Source organism: Oryza brachyantha, chromosome 4 (genome assembly GCF_000231095.2).
Source record: "Oryza brachyantha chromosome 4, ObraRS2, whole genome shotgun sequence".
Taxonomy (NCBI): domain Eukaryota; kingdom Viridiplantae; phylum Streptophyta; class Magnoliopsida; order Poales; family Poaceae; genus Oryza; species Oryza brachyantha.
This window is the reverse complement of record NC_023166.2, coordinates 18,249,079-18,274,758: the sequence shown is the minus strand read 5'-3', so window position 1 is coordinate 18,274,758 and position 25,680 is coordinate 18,249,079. Positions and strand designations below refer to the sequence as shown.

The 25,680-nt window shown below is 38.4% G+C and overlaps 3 protein-coding genes across 5 annotated transcripts; 1 reads left to right on the top strand and 2 right to left on the bottom strand.

Annotated features, from left to right (window-relative positions):
* Positions 1-5,190: 5,190 nt before the first annotated feature.
* LOC102721543 (ent-kaur-16-ene synthase, chloroplastic) lies at positions 5,191-10,572 on the bottom strand. Of its 3 annotated transcripts, none has more exons than XM_015836733.2 (14): positions 10,257-10,572; positions 10,038-10,093; positions 9,614-9,899; positions 9,326-9,506; positions 8,469-8,686; positions 8,241-8,361; positions 8,079-8,176; positions 7,741-7,955; positions 7,548-7,660; positions 7,373-7,468; positions 7,069-7,284; positions 6,916-6,955; positions 6,462-6,707; positions 5,191-6,196 (listed from the first exon to the last, which is right to left on the bottom strand). In XM_015836733.2, the coding sequence occupies exons 1-14, from the start codon at positions 10,372-10,374 to the stop codon at positions 5,861-5,863; spliced, it is 2,340 nt and encodes a 779-aa protein (XP_015692219.1). In that variant the 5' UTR covers positions 10,375-10,572; the 3' UTR covers positions 5,191-5,860. The 3 variants fall into 3 exon arrangements, with proteins under 3 accessions (XP_015692219.1, XP_006652803.2, XP_040379084.1); XM_006652740.3 differs by having other exon boundaries at positions 5,192-6,196; positions 6,814-6,955; positions 10,257-10,571; XM_040523150.1 differs by having other exon boundaries at positions 5,193-6,196; positions 6,814-6,955; positions 7,741-7,802; positions 10,257-10,571.
* A 2,048-nt stretch (positions 10,573-12,620) lies between these two features.
* On the bottom strand, positions 12,621-17,522 carry LOC102713355 (ent-kaurene synthase-like 3). The gene is made up of 14 exons (XM_040523243.1): positions 17,369-17,522; positions 17,215-17,273; positions 16,994-17,111; positions 16,639-16,819; positions 15,719-15,924; positions 15,486-15,597; positions 15,296-15,393; positions 14,965-15,182; positions 14,757-14,869; positions 14,588-14,683; positions 14,280-14,495; positions 14,024-14,165; positions 13,438-13,683; positions 12,621-13,039 (listed from the first exon to the last, which is right to left on the bottom strand). The coding sequence occupies exons 1-14, from the start codon at positions 17,520-17,522 to the stop codon at positions 12,737-12,739; spliced, it is 2,262 nt and encodes a 753-aa protein (XP_040379177.1). The 3' UTR covers positions 12,621-12,736.
* A 2,042-nt stretch (positions 17,523-19,564) lies between these two features.
* LOC102713077 (probable RNA-binding protein 19) lies at positions 19,565-25,667 on the top strand. The gene is made up of 15 exons (XM_040522967.1): positions 19,565-19,688; positions 19,772-19,882; positions 20,344-20,458; positions 20,610-21,451; positions 21,540-21,671; positions 22,139-22,222; positions 22,305-22,422; positions 22,628-22,951; positions 23,171-23,235; positions 23,810-23,981; positions 24,265-24,369; positions 24,449-24,550; positions 24,643-24,816; positions 25,008-25,139; positions 25,232-25,667. Coding segments are annotated over exons 1-15 (2,643 nt in total). The 5' UTR covers positions 19,565-19,686; the 3' UTR covers positions 25,397-25,667.
* Positions 25,668-25,680: the final 13 nt, after the last annotated feature.

The window sequence follows — 25,680 nt, the reverse complement described above, 5'->3', positions numbered from 1 at the left end:
AGTTATTATGAGACGGAAGTGGTATATTCTAACAAAAATTATGGTCATGGTCATACCCCAAAAGATTAAAAAATATGCAATTATTTCCACAAAAAAAGGTGTGTTTGGCTAATGGGATTGGGAAAAATACATCCCACCTTTCAAGGAATCTCATTTGACTCACATGATAGGGAGGTCACAGAAATAGAAAATTACAGACTAATTAAGTGATATGCTTTTGGGAATGGATTTTAATACATCAAGAAGATGTTGATCCCCTCGTATACATTTTTATCTTAAACTAAATGCAAATGGTAATGGGGAATCTTTTTTCTTTTTTGGCAACGTAGAATTACATTGACATCTGTCACTCCAGCAAAAAAGTCCACCAAAAAACACATTCAAAGCCAACCTATAAAGGGAGAAAGAGCAAATTCAATATCTTGTTTTATATCTTGACTCATGAGTTGTGTTTGGACTTGAAGATTATTTCCAGAGTGATGTATGTATGTCGCCAATTTTACTGAGAAAATTCCATAGTTGTTTGCACGATTGTTTGAACAAATGAGGCGTCCTCCCAAGGGATATTCTCTATATGGTTCTGTGATCCTAGGATATAAACATATAGAAAGAAAAGGGGCAACCAGAACGACGGTGCAATAGAGAAAACAAAGAAAGTTTACGATGAGGTCATAGTTTTTGATACTTTTTTTTTATGAAAATGAAGCATATTGGAATATAATTGTAGCCCTGACAATCTAACGCTGACCCCACTGCCGCTGTAGCAATACAGTATTTCTTTAATGTGGTATAATACCGTTTTCACACGCCCTAACTGTAAAATATTAAGAGCCGTCTAATATATTGTCTCTGTTCTCAAATATAAGGTAGTCTAATAAGTTGTTTTGGAGAAAATAAAGATAGAGTAAACGACTATAGTGTCATCATTAATACAAATAGCAGAGGGTGGTTCAGGTAGAATATAAAATAGATATAAATTTAAATGAGAGGTGTTTGTTGTGACAAGTAGGAGTGAATAATGATTCTTTATATTTAGAAACAAAATTCAAATATTTAATACAAGTATCGATGAAGTTTATATACGATACGTGCATATATGTATATGCAACATGTGTATTAGTATATACACACCCTCGGATCTAATTATCCATAATCTTTGTCATGGAGTACCAGCGTAGTAACCTAGTACGTACAGAGTACCAAACACATGCAAGCCCAATCGAATCTAGCATTATGACAAGTGATTAATCTACTTTCCACAGGTGTACTCTTTCGTGGTGCGTATTGGTCTACACATGTCGAACTCATGTTGCTTGGGTCTCGTTTGCTAGCTACTCCTGCCTCTCTCTTTGCTTGGGTCTCTGCATACTGTATGAGTATGCTGAGAGAATGCTATAAGAATTACCACATATATATATTAGTTAGCTGTTTATAATTAATATAAGATCTACTTGTCTCTTTTACAGACTTTCTTGCTTCTTATGTCAGCGCTGGCTATAAGTTTATAGCTCGCTTCTTCTCTTTCTTCTTCTACCTCTACTCCACATTAGCATTTAGCCGGTTTATAGCATACTATTATACTTGCTCAAATACCTCTCCTTAAACCTACTTGATAGTTTACTTCAGAATCTTTAGCTTATTGACCATTAATAATCAAGGTTCTTACCATGTTCTAAGAATTTATAGATCTAAATAAATTGATAAATAAACTAGAAGTTAGAATCTATAGATGTAAATAAATTCAAATAAATTAAAAACTAGAGACGGGGTTTTCCCCGGTTGCTCATCAAATCTTAAGAATATGAAATAGAACCTTTGTCAAATTCACACTATTTCTATAAATATTGGTTTTTAAAAAGGGTGATTGTTTAGTTTTTTCATAAAAAAAATCAAACCACATATTTGCAAATAAAAAATAATTTGTGAATAAAACTTTTATGTGCAATCTAAAAACTAAGACTGGAAAATAAAAGCTAAGGCTGGAAAATAAATTTCTGTGAAAAAGTCTCAAAATCATCTCTAAATTTAAGGTTAAAAATTCAAATTTTAGTTTATAAGCATAAACTGAAGTGAAAAGATGTATGAAAATAATTGCTACTTTCATGATTTCTGCTTCTGAGATCGATCATTTGCAAGTGTGCTCTTTTAGACTCTAGCACATGCTTAAGGCCGGAAGACAAGACTGGTAAATTTCAAAGTTCACTAAATTACCATGGAAAACATGTTAGAATAGGGTGTGCTTCTTTATGCGCACAATTAAAAACGAGGATAGTACCCGCTTGTGAAAAGCGATTTGCTTAGGCACATGGAAAGATGGAGCGAGGCGATTTTTACAGACACTTGGAGCGACGCGATTGGATTAGCCGATTGCAAAAATATGTTCTAGTCCTATGAAAAGATGGTTTGGGGAGCAGTGGTGGTAAATCTCTATTTTGAAAATTCTTATTGAAATTATGCCAATGATAAATTCTTGAATTTACTAAATTTCTATTAAAAATACACTTGCGCGTGCATAACTATAAATCGTTTTAGCTTTGTTTAAAGTCAAACTACTATAAATTGAACTAAGTTCATTAAAAAATATTTTCAACACAGGCAAATGTTCTATTAAAACTATATTCAATTATGAGTGTTATGGGACTAATTGGGTGTTATGGATGTTGATATATTTCTCTATAGATTTGGTTAAATTTAAATTAGTTTTATTTTGCAAACTCAAAATGACTTATGATCTGAATCTGACGGAGTATATTCCTAAACCGCTGCATCTATAATTGCTTCTACGCTAAATGGTTTTTTAGGTTAATTATTCCTTGTGTTTTGCTCGCATACTTCTCAAATTGTCCAGCGATGTATTTTTTGTAAAAAGTGTAGACATAGAATTTGATTATTATATATTTTTAAAGTAGATTTTTAACTTTTTAAAGTAGATTTTTAATTTTATACCAGGTAATTTTATTGTTTATACAAGTGGTAAAGCCAGCTAAGCCTTGAACGAAAGTCGGTATCATCGCTCGGGATGTTGGTGTGTGAGCACACTTCTATTAGCGGTTATAATAAAACCAATTAAGAAACATAGTACTCGCTAATCAAACCAAACCATATCTTATTCTACTAGTGTCTCAGTGTCAAGTCTTTTTCCTCTAGCAAGTAGTCTGACACATGACATGGGCTTGTTAATTTGATCGTCAGCCAGAGATAGTCATGCCGCCTCCAACAATGAGATAACATACTATCTTTAAGATAACTTTTCAATAATCTAACTCTTAGCAAATAACTCATAATACAAATGACCCTACAATTCATTCTCACTAGACATTAAAATATGTACAAGAGACTATCTTTTAATTAAGAGATAACTTTATCTCTTTTCTATTAAATTATATAGATATCTTATAGATAGCTTTTATATATATATATATATATATATATATATTCCATTGGAGGTGGCCTAGACTCATACTAAACGTTAGACGTGCTACAGATTATTACACTTGTTGCTGACCTATTGGTTCATACATCACACCTTTACTTTTAGCTAAATTTTGTTGCAGTTGTTAGCAACAATCTACTAGCCATGATTTATGTGGTTCGCCACAGCTTTGATAGAGATAAAATTATGTTAAAGCTAATCATGAACCAGCAGACGCTCATGTGTTAGGGCTGTTCAGGCCTTCAAGGCACTGTTCGGCTATGGCTGTATTATACACGGACCACCATTAATTAGTTTGAAACTTTGAACCGTGACCAGCATGTAGATCGGACAGACAGCTGCTGTCTTTATGCATGCATGCAAGCAGTCTATGCTGATGTGGATATAGTGTTTAACGAAGAGGGAGAAGAGAGCCTTCGTCTCGTGAGACGACAACGAAGGCCCATGCTCCGAGAAAAGTAGCAGATGGCCATCTCGTTGTACTTATCTTCTCCGGCTAACGAATACACATTTTATCCCCAACTATATGATAAATTGAATAGCTTACAGACAGTTAAATAGATGATTTATTGTACACATTGTCTTTTTACCTATCTACATCTAACATGTTATATCAAATAGACAGCAGTTGTCTAAAACTGTTGTATATGCCTGGTTTGAATCGTGATCACACTAAACTAGTATATTAAAAGAAACATCGTTGCAAAATAGCTACTATCTCCTACAAGACTTTAAATTCATCAATTAATGAATATATATAATTTATATATATATATATAGAATATGTCTAGATTCATTAGCATCCATATGAATCTATGTAAGTCTAAAAAGCCTTACATTCTGAGATGGAAGGAATACTAAAAATAGCATGTTCCTCATGCGACACATGACGTTGTGGTTCAGCAAATCACGCTGCCTGCCGTTTGTTTTAATATAAAACAAAAAAAAAACGTGGAGTGCGTTCGTTTTAACTGACAAGGACCTTTTGATTTTATTCGGTTACGATTTTCTTTTTGGTTTTTAAAAGTACAGAGGGTTTGTTCTGAACTTTGCATGTGCCAGCTAGTGCATGCATTAGAAAACATAATTTGTGATTAGAATGTTGAAACGACTACCCCCAAATTAATCAATCTCATTTTCAATCCTTTTTCTGAACAACTATAGTTGTTTAACCAACCATTATATATATATGCATCACATGCATGCTTATCTCATGTAGGGCTGGAATTAGGCTATAGAGGAAGGTATATTTAGCAAGCCAAAATCTTTCAAGCTTACTCAGACAACTTAGCAGGAAACTTGTCAAATGCTACCTACCTTACAAATATAAGAAATACCGAGTTTATCGTAAATCAAATTATCATAGGTCTAGTAAAGCACATTTTGTCATATTAAGCACACTATGTTAGGGGGTGTATTTGCGTGTGTGTGCTGAGTTTGTAGAGAAAAGCAATCCTACATCTGATTTTTTTTATATGGTTAACTGTACATTTTTGCCATATTTTATAACTTAAGTTATGGTTTGGACAAGGTAAATTTGCATTGTTACGGTTTTGACAAAGTATAATTCTTTAATACACATCAACGACTTCAAACCCATCGACGTACTCATATTTATATTTATATGTAATCCATATATTTGTTAAAAGAGAGTCCATATATTTGCTAAAAGAGAAACAAGATATGGCCACAAAAGGTATCAGGGGCGGTTTAAATCGTAGCAATGGAAAATTTGTCTAGTCCAAAGTGAAAGGATGGACTTAAGTGTAGTTAAAAGTTAAATTTGATAATAGAAGGTAGCCAAAGTAAAATTTACTCTTTTACATTTGATATCATTGCCATTTGGGTCCTTCCAGAATCACATTGATGCTGGCAATGCACGCCCGCAGGTGCCGATGCTGGTGTGGTGGCCTCTCGCTACTGGCTCGGTGGCGTTCCCATAGTGCTAGCAAGGAAAAAGTATGTCTTGACTCTCTCGACAATGGCTTGAGTTTGATTTGTATTTTCCAAGCACAAAAACTGGGTATAGTGTCTTCCTCAAATATTAATATCGGTGTAAATCAGACTCCCTAAACGGTTTCGATTGCTGTTTTGTCTACGTGGCGCATACGTGGACATTGAGTTGGTATTTATTCGACTCTTATGTTTACACGTCGATTACATGGCAGTATACTCAACCAAATAGATAAATTAAATAAATTTTAAAAGTGGGACCAACATGTGGCCCCTACCTGTCCCTCTAACTTCATGTCACCTCTTCCCTCGTATGCATGCTAGAGCAGGGTCTGCTTGGAGAAGTTTCTCCCGGCTATAGTTTTTTCCAAAAATTATTTCTGTCTAAAGCTGTCTCAAACGATCCACAGCTTAATTTCCCGTATAAAGCTCGTTTCTGATATCTCTGATACAACAACTGAACGGAGGTAGCACTTAATTTCCCGACAAAATAGATGCATATGGATCGGTAACTTTGATCTTAAGTGGCTCCTTGACGACTGCATTCACTGCGCTAACCATTTCCTTCGGCGAGCTGAATCCATCGGTCCGAAAGTAGAACATGTGAACAATTTTGCACATCTTCCAGAACAGCTGCTTGCATGGCCCAGGAACATCACCCTGTTCCCCAAGAACCAATCTTAACAAGCTCCTCCTAGAAGTGTCTATGGATTGCTGGGCTGTCCTTTTGGCCTCCTCTATGGACATAGAACCATCACTGTGATGAACAAGCAGTGAAATACTGTTCAGTTTTCCCTCCATGTCCTCCCTCTGTGCAGCAATAGAGCAATGATTTGTCAGAATATGTAGTCTATTACAAGCTTTGGATTCAACCATAGGTAGCCATGTTCGTTGTCACAATAATTAGTCCTCCAGATTTAGTATGATACCTCCTAGTTTCAATCTCACCAGTTTTTTTACATTTATATAGATTATTCAACAAATTGATGCGCAGAGATATGTTAAATCATAAAACATCCGACATACATGAAAATTTTGTTTATATTAAATCAGAATTTTATTTACGGCCAATTACCTCAAAGCCTTGACTGTCATTCAGGAGACGCCCGCATGTGCTCATCAGTCTAAATAATTCGTTGTACTCATGACTCTTGACAATATCCTCATGAAGCTTTGATCCTACAAAATACAGTGTGGGGAGCACAATAGGTCCCAGTGCAAATGAGACGACAGCATTTCCCATGTATTCTTCCATCGTTGGCACATATTTGATCCTCTGCCATTCAGCCTCGGTCATCATAGACCGCAACAGACAGAGCCACTGCAGATGATTTTAAAATTGTCAGGACTAAAGATTCTGCAACAGAGAATCAGATCACGCGTGCAATATGCACCACCAGAATCAGTAGGTCAGCCACGAGACTCACTATTTCTACTAGGTGTTTCGTGACATCACGGCCTTGTAATGCAGAAGCCTTTGCTCCAAGCTGGTTCACTGTAGTATAAAGAGCACAAAAGACTATTTTTACCTGTTCTGAGTAGAACTCCCCTTGATGATGTCCATCCCACCTAGGACAGTCATTTGCAAATCAGAGAGTATTAATTAGCTGTGCATAACCAGCTCCACTTAAAGAAGACTACCAGACAAATACCACATTTGATAAAAGGAATTAGGAGTGTACTTCTCAACTAAATCAACGAGGTTTTCTAATTCTTCTTTTGATCCCCCAAGATCAAAGAAGTCATCGACAACAGTTGTCAGTACACCATTTTTAGCCCATGCAATGCGAGCATCAGACAATTCAGGGGGGAATATGGTAGCAGCAGCAGAAAGATAGCAATATGTCAACTTCTGACGTGCAAATGGTAACTGATCAAGTTTTTCGTCTTTCACCCAACTGTAGCAAACAAAATTTAGCAATTAATCCAAAATAGTACAATAACGAAACATAACATGACAGATTGACAGCTGGCTGGATAACCTACCTATCAAGATAATTAAGTTCATCCTGGTATATAGATTGAGAGGTACTGAAATCTTTAATAGCGAAAGTTAGAATATCTTGATTGCCATGAGGAAGCCTGAGTAAGGAACATAGTGAAATTAGTGTCTAACATACATATTACTCAGATCAGCAGGCTTTTTTCAATGAAACCTTACAGGTATTCTGTCTTTAACATCTGGGAGTCCTTTGAATCAAAATGTTCAATGTTCCTCTTGTGATATAGACGGTCCAATATGGTGTAGAAGGGAAACTTAAGAGCGTACTCCATCTGAAATTAAAAAAGACATGTACTTAAACACAAAATGAGCTTCCAAACAGAACAGGAAATTCCAATTTTCAGGCAAGCACCTCTTCAAAGGTTGGAGTTTTTTGCACCCCATTAGAGCACAGCATTTCCTTCAATAAGCTACCTGACCAAGAGCCTATGCTATCTAAGATCAAATCATTTTCTGATAAACTGACTTTTGAAGCCTTGTATAATTCTAGTACTGATTTTCTATCATTTATATATCCTTGAAGTGATTCATGGAAACTGGAAGATTCAGCAATATGAAACAACTCGGCTGCACCACGTTTAAGTCAGCGTGTTAAATAAAAAGTAAATTGGCATGTTAAATAAAATTGAAAGCTAGATTATAGTTTAAAACCAACAAAAATGGATATTCCCTTCGAGCCTTAAAACATACCTGAGGAAACATGACACCCATTCATCCTTAAAATACGAAAAGACATTGCACATGTTGTTATGTCCAGCATTATTTCCTCATCTCTTTCTAACCATGAACTGCAAGGTAGTTAAATTAAGTTTGAGATATTAAATACAGATAAAATACTTACTGAGTCATTACCTGTATGTTGTGTCTAAGATGCTCTTTATCTCAGTGGCAAAATACTCTGAAATTCCCATCTTGTCAAGTGCATCCACCCATGAAAGTTGACAATATATATTTAGTGGATACACTGGTGGTACTGCAAAGGTCCAATGGTATTATGTATTTAGGACCCAGCCAAAAAAAAGTATTATGTATTTAGGAGCAGTCTACACCGTAGAGAAAAGAAAATGCATGAAGACTCACCTGCACTTCCAAATTTACTGACCAGCAAATTTAAGTATTCAAGGGCTTTATTGTCATAATGGTTGATTAATGTAGCAGCGGTTGTGGAAGGACAGTTGAAAAATGATCCATTCTTCCTCTGGAACATCATAATTTCATCCCAATCCAACAGGTTTCCTAATCCTTCTGAGACATAAGCCATATATGCCTTTCTTCCATAACATTGATCTCCAGACTCTCTGTATTAAATCAACTACAGGATTTTTAGTGTGTTATTCAGAGGCACTAGTTAAAATTGAGAATGATAATTTCTTCCAAATATAGGAACTTGGACTTTTTTTTTCTTGGAAAAGGTCATTTTATTCCGTCCTTCAAAAAGAATGCTGGGGGAACTGGGAATAAAATTAACGTGGCAGTAACTATTTTTTTCTTGGAAAAGGTCATTTTATTCCGTCCTTCAAAAAGAATGCTGGGGGAACTGGGAATAAAATTAACGTGGCAGTAACTATTAGATCGAATGGCAGTAAAAGTTCATTCACACAACAAACGCATGCATGCTAACTTTACAGACTAGCAGTCCTAGGCTGTGTTCGTTTTGAGGGAGGGTAAGTTAACTTACCCTGGCACGAAAAACATAGTAATGAATTAGTATATGATTAATTAATTAATAATTATTAAAAAAATAAAATGGATAAATATGATTTTTAAAACAACTTTTCTATAGAAATTTTTTTAAAAAAATATACCGTTTAGCAGTTTGGGAAGCGTGCGTGCGGAAAATGAGAAGATAAGTTATCTTATAGGGGAAAACGAACGCAGCCCTAGTAATACTAATACTACTGATATACAACATAGATGTTCGTGTAGGATTGACAAACCTTTTGAGTTCTGTCTCCCGGAGGCGAAGAAGTCTATCCATATCTGTCTGTCTGACAGGAATTTCCAAATCCATCTCCATGGCAAGGCTAAGCATACCAGGAAAAGTGATGTTGAAACCTACAGTAGCATCAAATTGCTCATCCATGGCAATCGAGAAATTCCTTCCAATGAAATTTAGTCCTGTCAATACCATTTTCATTGTTAAGACATTTCAGATCTTCAATGTGCAGATACAGAGAATTAAAACTAACATCGACAGGTAAATGTGAACTTGTTTTTATTTGTACCTCTCCTAATGTGATCCTCTCCAAGATTCCATCTCTTGAGTGCAAGAACACATGCCAATGTAGACGATAGAACATCTCTGGTGACCGCCGAGCCAAATCTGTTTGTACACCAAGATCCATTGTCCTGCTGGTTTTGTAATATCCACTCCACACATTGTGGGAAACACGGGTGCTGACGGGAACCCCGCAGTGGCACCATGGCCACCCATGCCGTGTCGTACGAAGACGTTGATAACTCTACTGTCTGGAGCTTTTCCCTTATCCTATCCTGGAGCTCCTTCCTGTGCTGCAATCCATCACAACAAGAATTAACTCAATCAAAGATTCAAAGACACTGTCTTGCAATATCACATTGTTGATGTTGGTTTTTTTTTCTTTTGAGAGGCACTGTTGATGCATCAACAATCACATTGGCTCATACTACCATGTCTTGCAGGATCGATGCATTGCCCCCTACTCCCAATCTCTTCTCAGCGTACACTGCTTAGGAAAGAAAAGGAAATTAGTGAGAGAGATCTGTTACATACAGATCAATCAATATGATAAGGAGACTAGAGAGACTGAATGTCTGAAATCTGAATAGCATTGACCATGACTGCAAGTCTGCAATTTGATGTCCCCTGATAACAAAAGACGACTGTACCTCTGGTGAGTAAAGGACGAGGCCCTCTCGTCGACCGATTTGCCGCCATCGCGCCGGATGAAGCTCCGTGGAACTGTCCGCCGCGGCAGCAGGAGGAGGAGGAGGAACTCGGCATCATTGTTGATGACGCGGCCCCAAGCGCGCGACGAGGAGGAGGGATTACACGGGACGATCTACGCACGATTGGCCGGCAGAATGGGGAAAAAAAGAAAAGAAAACCGCACCTTGACCTTGGGGGGCCGCCTGAGCAATCAAGCGCGGCGGCGACAGCGCCGAGGGAGTCAGAGTCACCCAATTGGCCGGCGGCAACGCCGACGCGAGATGCTCCCCCCCCCCCCCCCAATCTCGGCGCGCTTTAGACGGGCGGCGGTGATCGCCGGAGAGATGGCCCCCGCCGCGCCTCCCCTTTGGCCCTTCCCTGACGAGCGAGACCTCGCCACCGCGCTCGACGGACGGAGCGCGAGGCTGCCTCGCCGCCGTCCAAGGCCGCACGGTCCTCCGAACACGTGCCGCTGGAGCCTGGAGCAGAGACGTGCTCCCGGCGAGAGCCCGGGCGGGGCGGCGTGTCTCGCGCGCCGGGGACGGAGACGGAGACGAGGCAGTGCGTGCCGAGTGACGTGGTGTGAACGAGGAGGAAAGTGGCAGGCAGCGCGGCATGGCGAGGAGATGGCGGGCCCCGCGACCGGCGATGTGGATGGAACATTCGACGGGTGTCGGTTCGTTCAGAATCTTGAGATCCTTCGCGTCCGGCATTTGTCCTGCTCACAAGACGAACCAACCGGAAGACCTCCTCCCCTTGTCGCCATGAACCCCGGCGAGGAGGCGTCGCCGCCGGCGTCGTGAAGAACATACCGTGGTTGTTTGGTCCTTCGGTCATATTTTTACCACGGTGTGCCAATCAAAATCATTGAATTGAGATCAGGTGCATACACCACTGTGACGGTAACTGCACGCAGTTTTTGTCGTCTATTTTGATGATCATTGTTTCACGTATAACGTTACAGTGACACCATCAACAACAAAATACGCTAGTGCTTACTTCCCCTTTATTCCATTGTTATAAGATTTTCTATTCTTAACTAGATTCATATATGTGTTGATAAATCTTAACATGTATATTTATAAGATACAAGATAAATCTAAAAAAATCTAGAAAATCTTATAACATGTAATTGAGTAAGTATCTCTGTTTTGAGATGACGACAACAACTGTATATAACCTGTAATTACTATTGTGATTGCAGCTGATTTGGATTCAAAATTATCACATTTGACTAAGTTAAGATTAGTAAATCCTTAGTCTTTTAGAAAATGTTAGTCATATTTTTTAAGTCACTACCATGCGAGTCTTATTTCAATTTGTTATAGTTGTGACTGCAACTAGATAACTTTTAAAGTTATATAACCTTAAATGTGATAAAATATAGCTGATAACTAAAAGGTCTCTAAAAGATGTCTAAAATTGATCTCTAATATCAAATTTTAGAAATTGGACTAAAAAATATATTTTCAACAGGTTATCAAATATATTCCTAATATTTACTCATGCCTAAAATTACCTCAATTATATCCTAAATTTAGGACAAAAATATGGGTTCCTAATACAAATTATTTATTTTTATATTTATGTTGAAGGAGTGTGTAATTTTTATGCCCAATATTTTTTAGATAAACTCAATACAAGTTAGTAAAATATTAGCATTCTCTTGAAGATGCTCTAAATACCTCCATAAAAGAGGAGGTATTTGGTAAGGGTGTGACCGTGGTCTAACAAATAAACACTCTGTTCGTATTGGAATATAATTACTTTTAAATCTTGGTATGGTTTTTGATATTTTACTTTGATAAATCATATTTATAACAATAGATTATTTCTAATAAAACTATAAAAGTATGTTTAATGATAAATTTAGTAGTGGTATTCTTATCTCGTTTTTTTATGAACAAGTTGAAGTTATAAATGTTTGACTTAATAGTATTTTCAAATAGTAGTATTTCAAAAATAGTAGTATTTCGAATCGGAGATAGTAGTATCATTTTTTACTGGTGTACGTCGTGGTCACGCATCATTGGGGATAATCGTGTTTGTATAACAAGTTTTTATTCCAGTGTTCGTTTTTTTACGGGGGATTTAAGCATTCGTTATAAATCTCCTGACGTGAATAGTTAATCGGAAAATTCCTAATAAATCCTCGAATTACTGTATGTCAATTGAAGGATATGGCTACTTGTCGATCGATGGATTTCGTCACTGGAGATATGTACAACATCTCCGCTATCTTATTTCTTATTTTAACAAAATACTAGAGTTTCAAAAAAAATTCTGAATTTTTATTTATTTTATCTAAAATTTACGACCGTGACATTATAATTTTATAAAGTTAAAGGTATATAACAGAATGGCATATCTACCACAAAATTATAGTTACTGCTTTTTTTTTTTGCACCGCGGCCGGAGAGTCGTGGCGTCCGTCCTCCGATCAGCTGGCGAGGTCGAGCGGCTCGTGTACGACGGCGTTCACGGCCGCGACCTTCGACGTCGGCGAGCTGAACCCGTCGCCGCGGGAGTAGAAGAAGTAGCAGACCTTGCACATCTTCCAGAACAGCTCCCTGCATGGCGCGGCGATGGCGCTCCCTCTCCTGAGCACCATGCGCAGCAGCTCCCTCCTGCATCGCTCGATGGGCTTCCGGATCTCTCCTCGAGCCTCCTCGATGGACACAGAGCCGCCGCTCTCAAGTACGAGCAGCGAGACGCTGTTCACCTTGCCCTGGCCCTCCTCTCTCTGCAGCGACAACAGCAAAGAAGAGACAACTCACTGTCAATTAACCGAAATTTTACGCTAGAAAATATGTTATTGGACGGTATTGTAAAAGGTCTCATCAATTACACTCTAGCACTAGATCATCACATGCCATGTTCTTTGCTTATTATCGATCATGGATTATCATGTGTGTACTTTAGAAGCTCACGAACGATGTGTTTCTTGTAAAAGATTCTATATGAAAAATTCTCATATGATTTTTCTGAGACAATTTTCAAATTTATAATAGTTCAGTTAGTCGTTTATATAGGTATTATGAAATTACATAAAATCTAAAAATCTCGTGAGAAATAACAAGGGCTAATTATGTTGTTCATCTTCTTTCATTTGGAGCTAGCCAGATGGAAATATATGCTTACCTCGTATGTCTGAACATCATTCAGGAGACGACCACATGTGCTCATTAGTCTGAACAATTCGTTGTACTCTGAATCTCTGACAACAGATTCAGGGATCTTTGGTCCGACAAGATACAGTGCCGGGAGCACAATTGGACCAAGTGCAAATGTCACGGCCGCATTTGTCATGTACTCCTCTGATGTAGGGATGTAGTTGCTAATCCGCCATTCTACCTCGGTCATCATGGACCTGAGCAAATCTACCCACTGCAGAAGAAATTTGCATTGCTCCAATAGTCAAAAACTGAAAATTTGGTCAAAAACTGAATATTTGCGTAATACTTATTGTTTGTATCAAGTGTTTGGTGATCATTTAACTTGTCAATACTAGAAACTGGAAAATTGGCAAAAGAGATTGTAGGCAAAACTTACTATTTCCACTAGTGCTTGGTGAGCATTTACTTTGTCAAAAAATACTAGAATCTGAAATTTTAGCAAAAGAGATTGCAGGCAAAACTCACTGTTTCTATTAGGTGTCTGGTGATCGTTTTTGTTATCAATACAAGAAGTTGAAAATTTAGCTACAGAGATTGCAGGTAAAACTTACTATTTCTATTAGGTGTTTGGTCACTTCACGGCCTTGTACAGCAGAAGCTTTTGCTCCCAGCTGTTTAACTGAATTGTAGATTGCAAAAAATACAATCTCTACTTGTTCAGAGTAGAACTTCATTTTCTGATGCTCATCCCACCTGTGACAATCACTCGAAAAATGGGCAAAGTTAAATTAAGCCTTAGAAAATTGTATTTTTTTTAAAAAAAATAAAAAAACAGTAGGCTAAAATCATGGATGTGAAGGATTTTACATCTCTACTAATGATATGAGGTTTTCCAATTCTTCTCTTGATCCTCCAACATCGAAGAAGTCATCGACCACAGTTGTAAGCACACCGTTTATAGCCCACCAAATGCGAGGATCAGACATTTCTGGATCAAAAATTGTGCCAGCAGCAGAGAGGTAGAAATAAGCCGATTTCTGCCGTGCAAATTTCAGCTTATGAAGTCTGTTCTCTTTCACCCAACTGTTGCATCAAAATTTGAAATTTACTGAAATAAGCTGACTGTTATTGGCTTGTAAAATACAATCTTGATAAATCATAAATGTCAGAAATACCTGTCTATATGCTTGAGTTCGTCCTGGTAAATAGATTGAGTGGTACTGAAATTTCTGACACCCAAAGCTACAAGATCTCGAGCCGTTTGACAAGGCCTATTTCAGCAATATATTTTAGAATGATGTATAGAGTATCCTTTACCATTTTTTTTTGAAACAGGAAACTTACAGGTATGTTGTTTTGAGCATATGATAGCTCATCGTAACAAAATTTTCGATGTTCCTTTTGTGAACTAGACGATCCAATGTTGCGTAGAAAGGACAGTCAAGAGCATGTTCCACCTTGAAATTAAAAAAAAATCATAGTAGCAACATGTAAGAAGATGACCCTAGCAGAGACATTATCAGAGTATATTACAAAATGTTCATGAAACTACCTCTGCAAATATTGATTGAGTTCTTTCCAACGCACCAGAGCTAAGCTGTTCCTTCAGTAAGTGACCTGACCAAGCGCCTATTCTATCTAGGATAAACTCATTGTCTTCTACACTGATTTCTGAAGCCTTGTATAGTTCTAGTAATGTTCTTGTGTCACCCAAGTATCCTTGAGGTGAATTATGGAAATAAGAGGCTTCAGCAATATGACACAGATCATCTGCACCAAAATTTTCATATGGATCATTGTGTCGAAAGTGATCAAACATATACCAAGATTAGATAGGGATTACGGGATAAAATTTCTCAAAAAAAAATATCCAGGAAAAATACCAGAAGAAACATCATATCCATTCATCCGAAGAATACGAAATGCCATTGCACATGTTGTAATGTCCAGCATAATTTCCTCATCTCTCTGTAACCAACAACTGTAAACTGGCTGGCTGCTGTCAGTTGCATGATCCAAGCAAAACTGGCTGCTGTCAATTGCATCCTTACTCAAGTTTACATAGGTTGGTACCTGTATGTCATGTCCAGTATACTCTTAATCTCACCATCAAAATGCCGAGATATTCCAATATTTTCAAGCGCATCCACCATGGAAAGTTGGCAATGTATATTTTTCGGATACTCTGCTCTCATTTTCAGAAATATATAAGAAATTAAAAATTAGCATTAGCTTACTAATATATAGTATATATACTCTATGAAGAAATTATTAGAAAGTTGGAATGGAGAAGTGTTAAAACCTACCTGCCGTGCCGAATTTGTTCAGCAAATATAAGTATCGGTGAGCTTTAGCTTCGTAATTGTGGACTAATGCCGCAGCAGTTGTGGAAGGGGGGTTGAACAATGATCCATTTTTCCTCTGGAAATCCATAATCTCATTCCAGTCATGTGTATCCCCTAATCCTTCTGCCATATATGCCTTTCTCCCGCAAGAGTTCATCCCATATTCTCTTTAAATCAAATCAGGATTTTAAGTCAGTTACTCAGAGATGCTATTGAAAAATTTCAAAGTTTAATATTTTTAAACTAGTTTGGTGAAATAAGGTGGGCCACTCTACTGCTCACTCCATTATATATCCTAAGATTTTCTAGCATTGGATTCTTCCATTAATCAATGTGTATATTTGAACATATATGTCTAGATGCATTAACATATATGTGAATCTAAACAATGCTAGAAATTGTGAAACGGAGTGAGCAACAATTATGGTCTTGAAGAAAAAATGTCAATCTCCTCGCAAAAAATGTCAATCTCGTTTTAAATAAAGGAAAAATAAAACATAAATGCGTGTGGCCTTTATTTCCTGGTAATGCAGTATCATGTGGATGTCATTTTTGCCATATATTGGAACTTCCAAACCCATCACAATCACAAATAGAAAATCAAAGCAATTTAGCCCACTTTCCTGAATATTATGGCTCATGGGATATGACAACCTACGACAAGGAGACTACAAGAGCAATTTTATCATCCTTAAAAAATACCGGGAGATAATATATTTTCTAATGTAAAATTTTATATCTTTAGTTACTTTGTACCTCGAAGTACCAAATTAAATTTTAGTATCTATAGTTACTTTCTTAATAATGGTAAAATTGATCAAACTACAAACATTTGTACGCAAAAATCCAAAATGACAAAAACAAAGTATACTTTTCTGGACCTTTTCAATTCCATTTCCTGGAGATGAAGTATTCTTTCGACGTCGGTCTGTCTAATAGGAACCTCCAGGCCCATCTCAATTAGAGAGTTAAGCATATCAGGAGAAGTGATGTTGAAACCAACAGGAGCAGCCAGCTGTTCATCCATAAAAATGGAGAAATTCCTTCCAATAAAATGCAATCCTGTTATCATCACCAACTTTTGTCAAACATTTTCAGAAACTCATACAAAAACAAATTAAAATGCTAAACCAACACTGTCAACTTCCCTCTCTCACTCATTCACTCACTGAAACACACACACACACAGAATTTGTCGACAAATGCGTAAAAAATGCATCTAATTAAGTTTGTTACCTCTCCTGATGTGCTCCCAGACGATATTCCATCTTGGAAGCTGAGATGATCCTGGTTGAGATGGCCTCACTGCAGCCTCTCTTGCTTTCCTCTGATGCGTGCTGCTCACTAATTCCGGCTGAAACATTAGCTTGATCACATCAGCTTCAGAGTTTCAAACATTACCACCAAAAAAAAAAAGATCAACAGATAATTAACCAGGTAAGTTCATAGTTCCATACCATGTTGTCTGTCAAGCTTACTGCGTTTTCTCCTACCTCTAAACTCTTCTCGACATATGCTGTTGGAAGAAAGGAAACAAGAACAGAATTTAGAAAGAAGAAAAAGAACTGCAGATGGAACAAGAAGATGGCATTGTACGTACGAACTACGAACCTCCAGTGATGCTACGCTGGGGAGCTCTGGCCAACTGCGTCGCCGGTGCAATTCTGTGGGAGCGTTGCCCGGATGAGAAGAAGCGAGCATTTGGTGGGGGAGACGAGGCGAACACCTGCACTGCCCTGCCCATCGTGCCGGCATCCCACGCCATGAATGGTCTTGTTAGAGATTCAGCTGATCAGGCTGTGGTTTTGCAGTCTATTTGTAGAAGCAAGCAACTGAGGAGATAGGCCTAGCTGCCTAGGATTCGATAGTCTGTGTCTCTTGTTGGAACGTTGTTTGGGACACAACCACGAGATGGTTTTCGCCCTTATCTGCTTGCTTAGCCAAAATTTAATATTTTAAACTTAAATTTAGAATTAATTTTAGGTTTTTTTATCATAGTTTATTTTGTAGCCTTTACTTTTTTTCACTCGAGGCGATATCTCTTCATTACTTACGTGTTAATCAAATAGTTGTGAAAAATTAAAAATATAGATTAAAACTATATCTGTTCTAAGATATAAGTAAATCTATTATTTGCAGTTTGTAAGACAATATAATCATTTCTATGTTGATACCTATGACTCTTATGATTGAAAATTTGTGATTATTGCACAACCAGTCAACTGTTTGAAATGGAAATCTAAACAATCTAAAATTGACCATTCAACTGACTAGAAGTAATCATTTGCCTAAATCTTAGTATTTACTAAATAACCTAAAAATATTTATATTATGCAGAGATTTAAGTTATGTTAAAAGTATCTTTAATAATAAACTAAGTCACAATAAAACAAATAATAATCACGTACTACCTCCGGTCACTATTACATACTAATGTTCTGGCCAATCAAATAAGTTATGATTGCAATTTTTTATTGATTCATGTGACTCCAATGATTATCATTGTAAATCTTTGTTGACTCACGTGGCTCCTATGATTGCAAATTTGCTTTGAATTCAGCCAATCCGGTGTTTGAAACAGGAATGTAAACAATTTAAAAATTGTCTGTTTAAGTGATTAGCAGAAATCTTCTAACAAAATATTAGTATTTGCTAAACAACATAAAAATACTTATATTTTGCATAATTTTAAGTTACATTGAAAGCATCATTAATACTAAAATAAGTCATAACAAAACAAATAATAATCGAGTAGTTACATCCGGTCACTAATAAACAGTATTGTTTTGGACAATCAAGTGAGTCATCTTTTACATAAAATTGTTTGCCCTAACAACAAATATTAAAAACCAGAAGCAATAATTTTTAATAAAAAAACGAGTGGTCAGACGTATGTCAAAAAATCAACAACATTATAACACATAGGTGTGGCATACCGTTTGCAGTAGAAGAACGTGGCTCAAGCAGGATCGATGTACGTACCAGTCGTCAGCCATGGACCATCCATCAAGATCCAGCGTGGGTGGATCCTGTCTCTTCGACGACGACGACAACGCGTCTGGGTCTGGCATCGCAGAGCGAGATTCGGAGGCAGTCACCCTGTTCGTCTCCACGTTTCTCTCCTTTTTTTTTTCTGATCGCCTTCAGACGCAGGAGTTTGGCGTGCCGGCGGCGCGCGAGACGACGCCATGGCCACTTGTGTGGTCTTCAGCTAGCCGCCGGTCGTCGCCTCCCGCTGTGGCGCTGTCGCCGGGCGGTGCTGTCTGCTTGCCGGGCAGCGGCATTTTCGATCGGGGGCACCGGACGCACGCACCTCGCGTGCTCGCCGCCGGCCGCTGTCGGCGAGGGAGACGACCGGACGAGACAAAAACCGGAGGACGTGAATCGACGTTTTCTAGAACCATGGCATCTCGGTGAGCAGCAGCACATACATAGAAGATGACGGCCGCAGGACCAGAGGTCAGCCTTCATCGGCAAGCACCTCGAGACAAAATAGTCACGTAACATATAAAAATATGAGAAAACACTTTTAAAATACAAGAAATAGTAAAAATAGCAAACCGGCAGAGTGACGTCAATCGATGATAACACTGTGACAAAACACAAATCCAAAATGCCAAAACACCCAAAACCCATCGGAGAATATCAAATTTGTCTCTCGCACCGCGGCGTGCGTGCGTGCGTCCGTCCGTCTCTCCCTCCTCTCGCGGGCCGTGCGGGCCGCGGCGAGCAGTGAGGCCCAATGGTTCGGCCCATATAAGGCCCGGCCCATATATGCGCCGGAGCCCAGTATCCGCCGCCTCAACCCTTGCGGCGGATTTGGAAGCGGCTTCGGGCGCCGCCGCCATTGCGCTGAACTACTCCTCTCACCCGCCGCCGCCGCCGCCGCCGCCGCAGCCGCAGCCGGGGGGGACTTCGCCGGAGTCACCATGTAAGGGTTCCCCGCTGTGGAAGGAATCTTGATTGGCTTGCCAGTTGTTCCTCTCGGTGGCTGATTTTGGCGGTGGTGTGCAGGTCGTCGCGGCTGTGCGTGAAGAACCTGCCCAAGGGCGCCGACGAGAGGCGGCTGCGGGAGGTGTTCTCGCGGAAGGGGGAGGTCACCGACGCCAAGGTCATACGCACCAAGTAAGTAATCGAGAAGGAGCTGCTCGTTAGGGGTTGAGCCGTCGAGGTCGTTGCTGCCGCTTCCATGGCGGTTTGGCTGTGCGATGTGTTCGTGTAGATAACCGGCAAAAATACGTTCTTTTGTTCTTTTTTTTGCTTGATGCATATATTCGTACACAAAGATATCATGATCACTTGCTACAATAGGCTGTGTATTTGATGGGCAAGAGAATCAAGAGAGCTACACAAAGTTCCTGCATTGTTCAGCTGTGGTTTGGATGTTAAAATTGGACCTTGATCCTGAAAAGGGTTTACCCTTTAGTTCATGAGTCTTGGGTGTAATTCTCACCTCTGATTCTTAGGATTTTGAAGATAAGATGTGCCTGAATTACATCGTTCACACATGTAACATGTGCTATTGCTTGAATAAACTAGATGCAGTGCAAACGATGCATAAAATCCAATGGTTTTATTTTTGATAGGGATGGAAAGAGCAGGCAGTTTGCATTTGTAGGTTTCAGAACCAACGAGGAGGCAGAGGAAGCCCTCGAGTATTTCAACAACACATACATTGAAACTTGTAAGATCACCTGCGAGGTACTTTACTTCCTGTATTCATCAGATATTTTCAGCATTTTTCTCATCACGATGCTATCCATTTGATGAATATCCTATGGGAGAAAGGAGACTGAATATGACTATGGCGGGTTAAAGTATTCCAACTTACCATTCTTCTGGTGTGTGTTAGGTTGCTCGTAAGATTGGCGATCCTGATGCTCCTCGCCCTTGGAGCAGGCATTCTTTAAAGAAGCCTGAATATAATAGCAAAGACAAGACTAAGAGTGGAGATGTTATTGCACCGCTCAAAAGTTCCAAGGGACAAAAAATATCTGTTGATGTGGGAGGTTCTAAAGGCAGTGCATCTAGTGATCCCAAGTTCCAAGAGTTTCTTGAAGTTATGCAGCCCCGCTCAAAAGCGAAGATGTGGACAAATGATACAGTGGGTGCCCTTGATAATGCTGCCAAGGATAGCATGGTAGTTAGTGCCGAGTCTAAGAAATCTCAAAAGAATGTTGCAGTTTCTGATAATGATTCATCTTCTGGAGATTCTTCTGATGATGAAATGACAAATGATCCATCAGAATCTGATGATTCGTCCTCAGAAGATGCTCCGGAGGAGCTAAAAAAAGAAAGTAAACAAGGCGAGGATATGACAGATATGGACTTCTTTAAGAGTAAAATCAAGAAAAACTGGTCAGATTCAGAATCTGGTAGCGACGATTCTGGTGATCAATCAGACAACAGCACTAATGCTGAAGACTCATCTGATGAATCACATGATGCAGATGAAATAGCTCATCAGAAGGATAATGTGAGCTTGAAAAATAATATAGATAAGGAAACAACTCTGGAAGGTTCTACCATGCAAGAGGTGGGAAGCCCTGATAATGAAGAGGTTGAAGATCTTGACAGCCAACTGAAAGATGACAATCAAGAAAAGGAAGATGAAGTTGTTTTAATTACCGATGAGAAGAAGTTGGCACTGGAGACTGGTCGTTTATTTTTCTGCAATCTTCCATATGCAACTACGTATGTTATTGCTTGTCCTTGTTGAGATCATGATTTGTGTGTTATATGCAATAATCCAAGTTATGGCCATTTTTGTGTAAGATTTCAGTGAAGGTGATTTAGTGGAGCTCTGTAGCCAATATGGTGATGTTGATCAAGCACATATTGTTGTTGACAAAGTCACCAAGTTATCAACTGGAAGAGGCTATGTGCTCTTTAGCCTTCCAGACTCAGCTGTCAGGTAAATTTGGTCAGCGAGTTTATCATTTCAAATGTAGACGAACTTACTGGTGGAGGTTTAGCTTATTGCTGATGGTACCATCACTGTTGGCCACTCTTATACATCAGCCCATTAGCCCATATTGTTTGGTAGCACTTTGTTTCACAGTCTGTATTCTGCTACCCTCTATATACTTGTCTGTACAGAATTATTAGGAAGAAATCAAAATAGAATGAAAAAAAAAATGGGTAAACAATATCTCATATGTGTCGCCAACTGATGGCATTTATAATCCAATGCTTGATTGTGATGGACTAAATCTGGAACCTTGTGACACTGACTAGCTCACCAAAATTTACACTTCTGCAAGTTTCAGGAATCAGAACATAATTTAAATGATTGAATAGAAAAAAAAAACATCACAAACAATTGAGAATATCCTTGATCCTTATGTGTTTTGCCTGGTTAATACAATTTCTGTCTTGTAGGGCACTTGAATTGGATAACTCAAGTTTTCAGGGACGACTATTACGTGTTAAGGCTGCTAAACCAATAAATAATAAGAAGTTTGAGTAAGAAAAAGAAGTTCCCCTTGTGCCCTTTTCGTTCTTGAATTAATTATGCAATAATCAAATTTATTCGTACATTTTCCAGATCTAATCATGTTGAGGAGAAAATGAGTCTCAAGCAACAAAAATTGGATCAGAGGAAGGCTTCTGAAGTCAGTGGGGATACAAGAGCTTGGAACAGCTTTTATATGCGCCAAGATACTGTATGTTTATGTTTGAGCGTTCATGTGGATTTACTGCATGTTGTTTGTGTTGAACATTTATTCCACTGACATGATTATTAGTTAGGTACTAATTTTTCCCAATATTACTACCAAATATTTCCTTGGTGTCCTTAGATAGTTGTGCTGAATTTGGAAAAAATCATGTATCATTCTGACTGATTAAACTTATTGCTTACCTATTTAGGTTGTCGAAAACATTGCAAGGAAGAATGGAATTAGTAAGGGTGAATTACTTGATAGAGAAGCAGATGACCTTGCTGTTCGTATTGCTCTTGGTGAGACACATGTCATTGCGGAGACCAAGAAATATTTATCAAGGTCTGGAGTTAATGTTGCTGCATTGGAAGAACTTGCTTCCAAAAGAAATGAGAAGTTCAAAAGAAGCAATCATGTGATATTGGTGAAGAACTTGCCGTATAGTTCTTGTGAGGAAGATCTTGCCACAATGTTTCGCAAACATGGAAGTTTAGATAAAATCATTCTCCCTCCAACCAGAGTGTTTGCCTTGGTATGTAGCTATTATTCTACTTATTTGTTTGTTTCTTGGTCGTGCTAGTTATCATGACACTGTTGAGTTCTGTGTTAGGTGTCCTAGTAATCTGTTTGGAATGTTTCACTTTTGTACTTCGTTTGCTCTACAAATTACCAAATGAGATTTATTACCTGCATTGCGGATAATGTCACACCTTGAATTCATATCATACTTTTAATCTTTTTGGTATGTCAGGTGGTTTTTGTTGAAGCAACAGAAGCTCGGCACGCTTTCAAAAAGTTATTGTACACACGATACAAGTAAGTATCTGCAGTTGTGCTAGTCCATCCATCAATAGATATTACATGTAACAGATTTTTTGCTTTTGGAATCTTGATTCTTTAATCCTCTATGAAAGTGTACCACATCTCTCTTAGTGATTGTTTAAATAGAGTTAGTTATTTAATTGAGCTTTTAGGATAAATCGAGTTTAATTATAGGTAACTTCTCTGTTTGAGACAGAATAATGCATGGTAGTTAACATATTTTAGGCAGGCATCAATATTTACTTCTAAACTGGGTAGTTTTATTAATTTCTTTTATCCATTCTTAATCGGCCTTTCTTGTGTCTGTGCCTGGTAATTTTAGTTAAAGTTTGTCTAGATTTGGAAAAAATCCCTGATTCTGCCGGAAAACAGGGTCATCCATGTAGAATCAGAGATGCATATCTATACCTGATACTTGTATTTTAGTCCATTTGTTCTAAGGATGTTGTAGTGCTTTCTGGATATAAATCGACAAGCTCTACTGAATTATACCATCAATTTCTTTTTTTAACGTCTTCTTATCCTGGCACTCTTGTGTTTCATAAGTTGGTCTTACTATTTACTGCAGGGATACTCCACTGTATTTGGAGTGGGCACCTGAAGATATTTTATCTCCCACCTCAACACCTGTGGAAGATGATGAAAAGAATGTTGTTGGTGAGAGGATTGTTACTAAAGCAATTGTAGAGCAAACTGTGGAAGGAGTGAGTGCTGAGGAAATTGATCCTGACAGGGTGGAGGTTTGGAACTTAACTTATATCTGTTATACTGATGGCACTCTTTACTCTCCCATGTGGCCATGTCAAAGGTGGATTTTGGCTTCTGTGTTCATGTCCCGAATAACGCTTGATGTTTTCTTATGTACTTGGACCTTTCACCGTATTATGTTGGAGGCTATTTCGTGTTTTCTTGTGGTTGCACCTGCCTTTGAATTTGTGACTGCATGTGCAAACTCTTAAATATCATCTATTTGCTTTATGTTGGGAATGACTACAAATCTTAGTAATACATTGTTCATTGCAGTCACGATCTGTATTTGTGAAAAATTTGAATTTCAAGACATTGGATGAATCCTTGAAGCAGCATTTCAGAACAAAACTGAAAAGTGGAAGTCTTAAAAGTGCAATGGTATGGTTGTATCCTTATGGGCATTGAACAGACTCTTCCATATCTCGCTCTCATACATCTTCGTTGGATATCTCTATAGGTTAAGAAGCACATTAAGAATGGCAAGAATGTTTCGATGGGATTTGGCTTTGTTGAGTTTGACTCAGTTGAAACTGCAACCAATGTCTGCAAGGATCTGCAGGTATCCCTCCTGCCCTTCTTTTTCCTATATTCTCTTTTTCCCCACCTCGATCTTTATTGAAATTCAGCGTGCTGTATTGTTTCTGTTAATAGGGAACGGTTTTGGATGGACATGCTTTGATCTTGCAACTGTGTCATGGGAGAAAAGATGGTCAGGCTAAGAAGAAAAGTGAGAAGGATAAAAGTTCAACAAAACTCCTCGTGCGAAATGTAGCGTTTGAAGCAACTGAAAAGGACTTGCGTCAATTATTTAGTCCATTTGGTCAGGTGAGTGCCCTTCATTTTGTGTCAAGGACAGTATTCTATGGATTCAAATTCAATATCATGAAAATAGTAACGCTCTTATCATGTTCATATTCTCTGGTCTCTTCCAGAAAATACTGTTGCTTGATTTCAGGTTAGCTTGATGCTTATATTTTGTCATACTTACGTTATACATTGATGGAAAATAATTTCAGATCAAAAGCCTCAGATTGCCTATGAAGTTTGGGACTCACAGGGGTTTTGCCTTTGTTGAGTTTGTCACAAAGCAAGAGGCGCAAAACGCTCTGCAAGCACTTGCAAGCACACATCTTTATGGCCGACATTTGGTAATGGATCAACATTTCGCCCTTACACTAACACCAATATACTGCTGCACAATGCGATGAAGTTTGTATTGACTTTCCTGCTTTGTCTTCAGGTGATTGAGCGAGCCAAGGAGGGAGAGACTCTTGAAGAGTTGCGAGCAAGGACGGCCGCACAGTTTGTGGATGAACAGAGTGGTTTCCAGAGGCTATCCAAGAAAAGAAAGCAGGCCAGCCTTGTGGACGAAGGCTCTGTTAAATTTTCAAGGATTGTAGAATAGTGTTCTGTATGGAACGCGAAGTAACAAAATTTTGATCGTGTTTTATAATGATATCATTCGTTATAAGTCAATGCAAATGCGTCCATTCCACTTACAAGTTGAAATGGTTCATCTTATGACATGATGATGCCACAAATCGGGGATTGAAGATTCGAAGTTAGAAAGGTTGCTGATCTGTTATTCACATTATATATTCTAACAAATGTGTATTTACCAGCAGCTTATACTTGTCCAATCTGCACTTTGCAGTGCACAGCTTCACATGGACTTATCATGCTTCTAAT

What these genes read in the sequence shown, in the direction of transcription:
- LOC102721543 (XM_006652740.3), bottom strand. Translation starts at nt 10,374, where the DNA reads ATGATGCCGAGTTCCTCCTCCTCCTCCTGCTGCCGCGGCGGACAGTTC. An exon ending in TGGGTGTCATGTTTCCTCAG is followed by an intron (nt 7,956 to 8,078) that starts GTATGTTTTAAG and finishes AACGTGGTGCAG; the next exon opens with CCGAGTTGTTTCATATTGCT. An exon ending in CGAAACACCTAGTAGAAATA is followed by an intron (nt 6,708 to 6,813) that starts GTGAGTCTCGTG and finishes AATCATCTGCAG; the next exon opens with TGGCTCTGTCTGTTGCGGTC.
- LOC102713355 (XM_040523243.1), bottom strand. Translation starts at nt 17,522, where the DNA reads ATGGCGTGGGATGCCGGCACGATGGGCAGGGCAGTGCAGGTGTTCGCC. An exon ending in CCAGCGTAGCATCACTGGAG is followed by an intron (nt 17,274 to 17,368) that starts GTTCGTAGTTCG and finishes TTCTTCCAACAG; the next exon opens with CATATGTCGAGAAGAGTTTA. An exon ending in GAACAAATTCGGCACGGCAG is followed by an intron (nt 15,598 to 15,718) that starts GTAGGTTTTAAC and finishes AAATGAGAGCAG; the next exon opens with AGTATCCGAAAAATATACAT.
- LOC102713077 (XM_040522967.1), top strand. An exon ending in CTTGTAAGATCACCTGCGAG is followed by an intron (nt 20,459 to 20,609) that starts GTACTTTACTTC and finishes GGTGTGTGTTAG; the next exon opens with GTTGCTCGTAAGATTGGCGA. An exon ending in CTTCCAGACTCAGCTGTCAG is followed by an intron (nt 21,672 to 22,138) that starts GTAAATTTGGTC and finishes TCTGTCTTGTAG; the next exon opens with GGCACTTGAATTGGATAACT.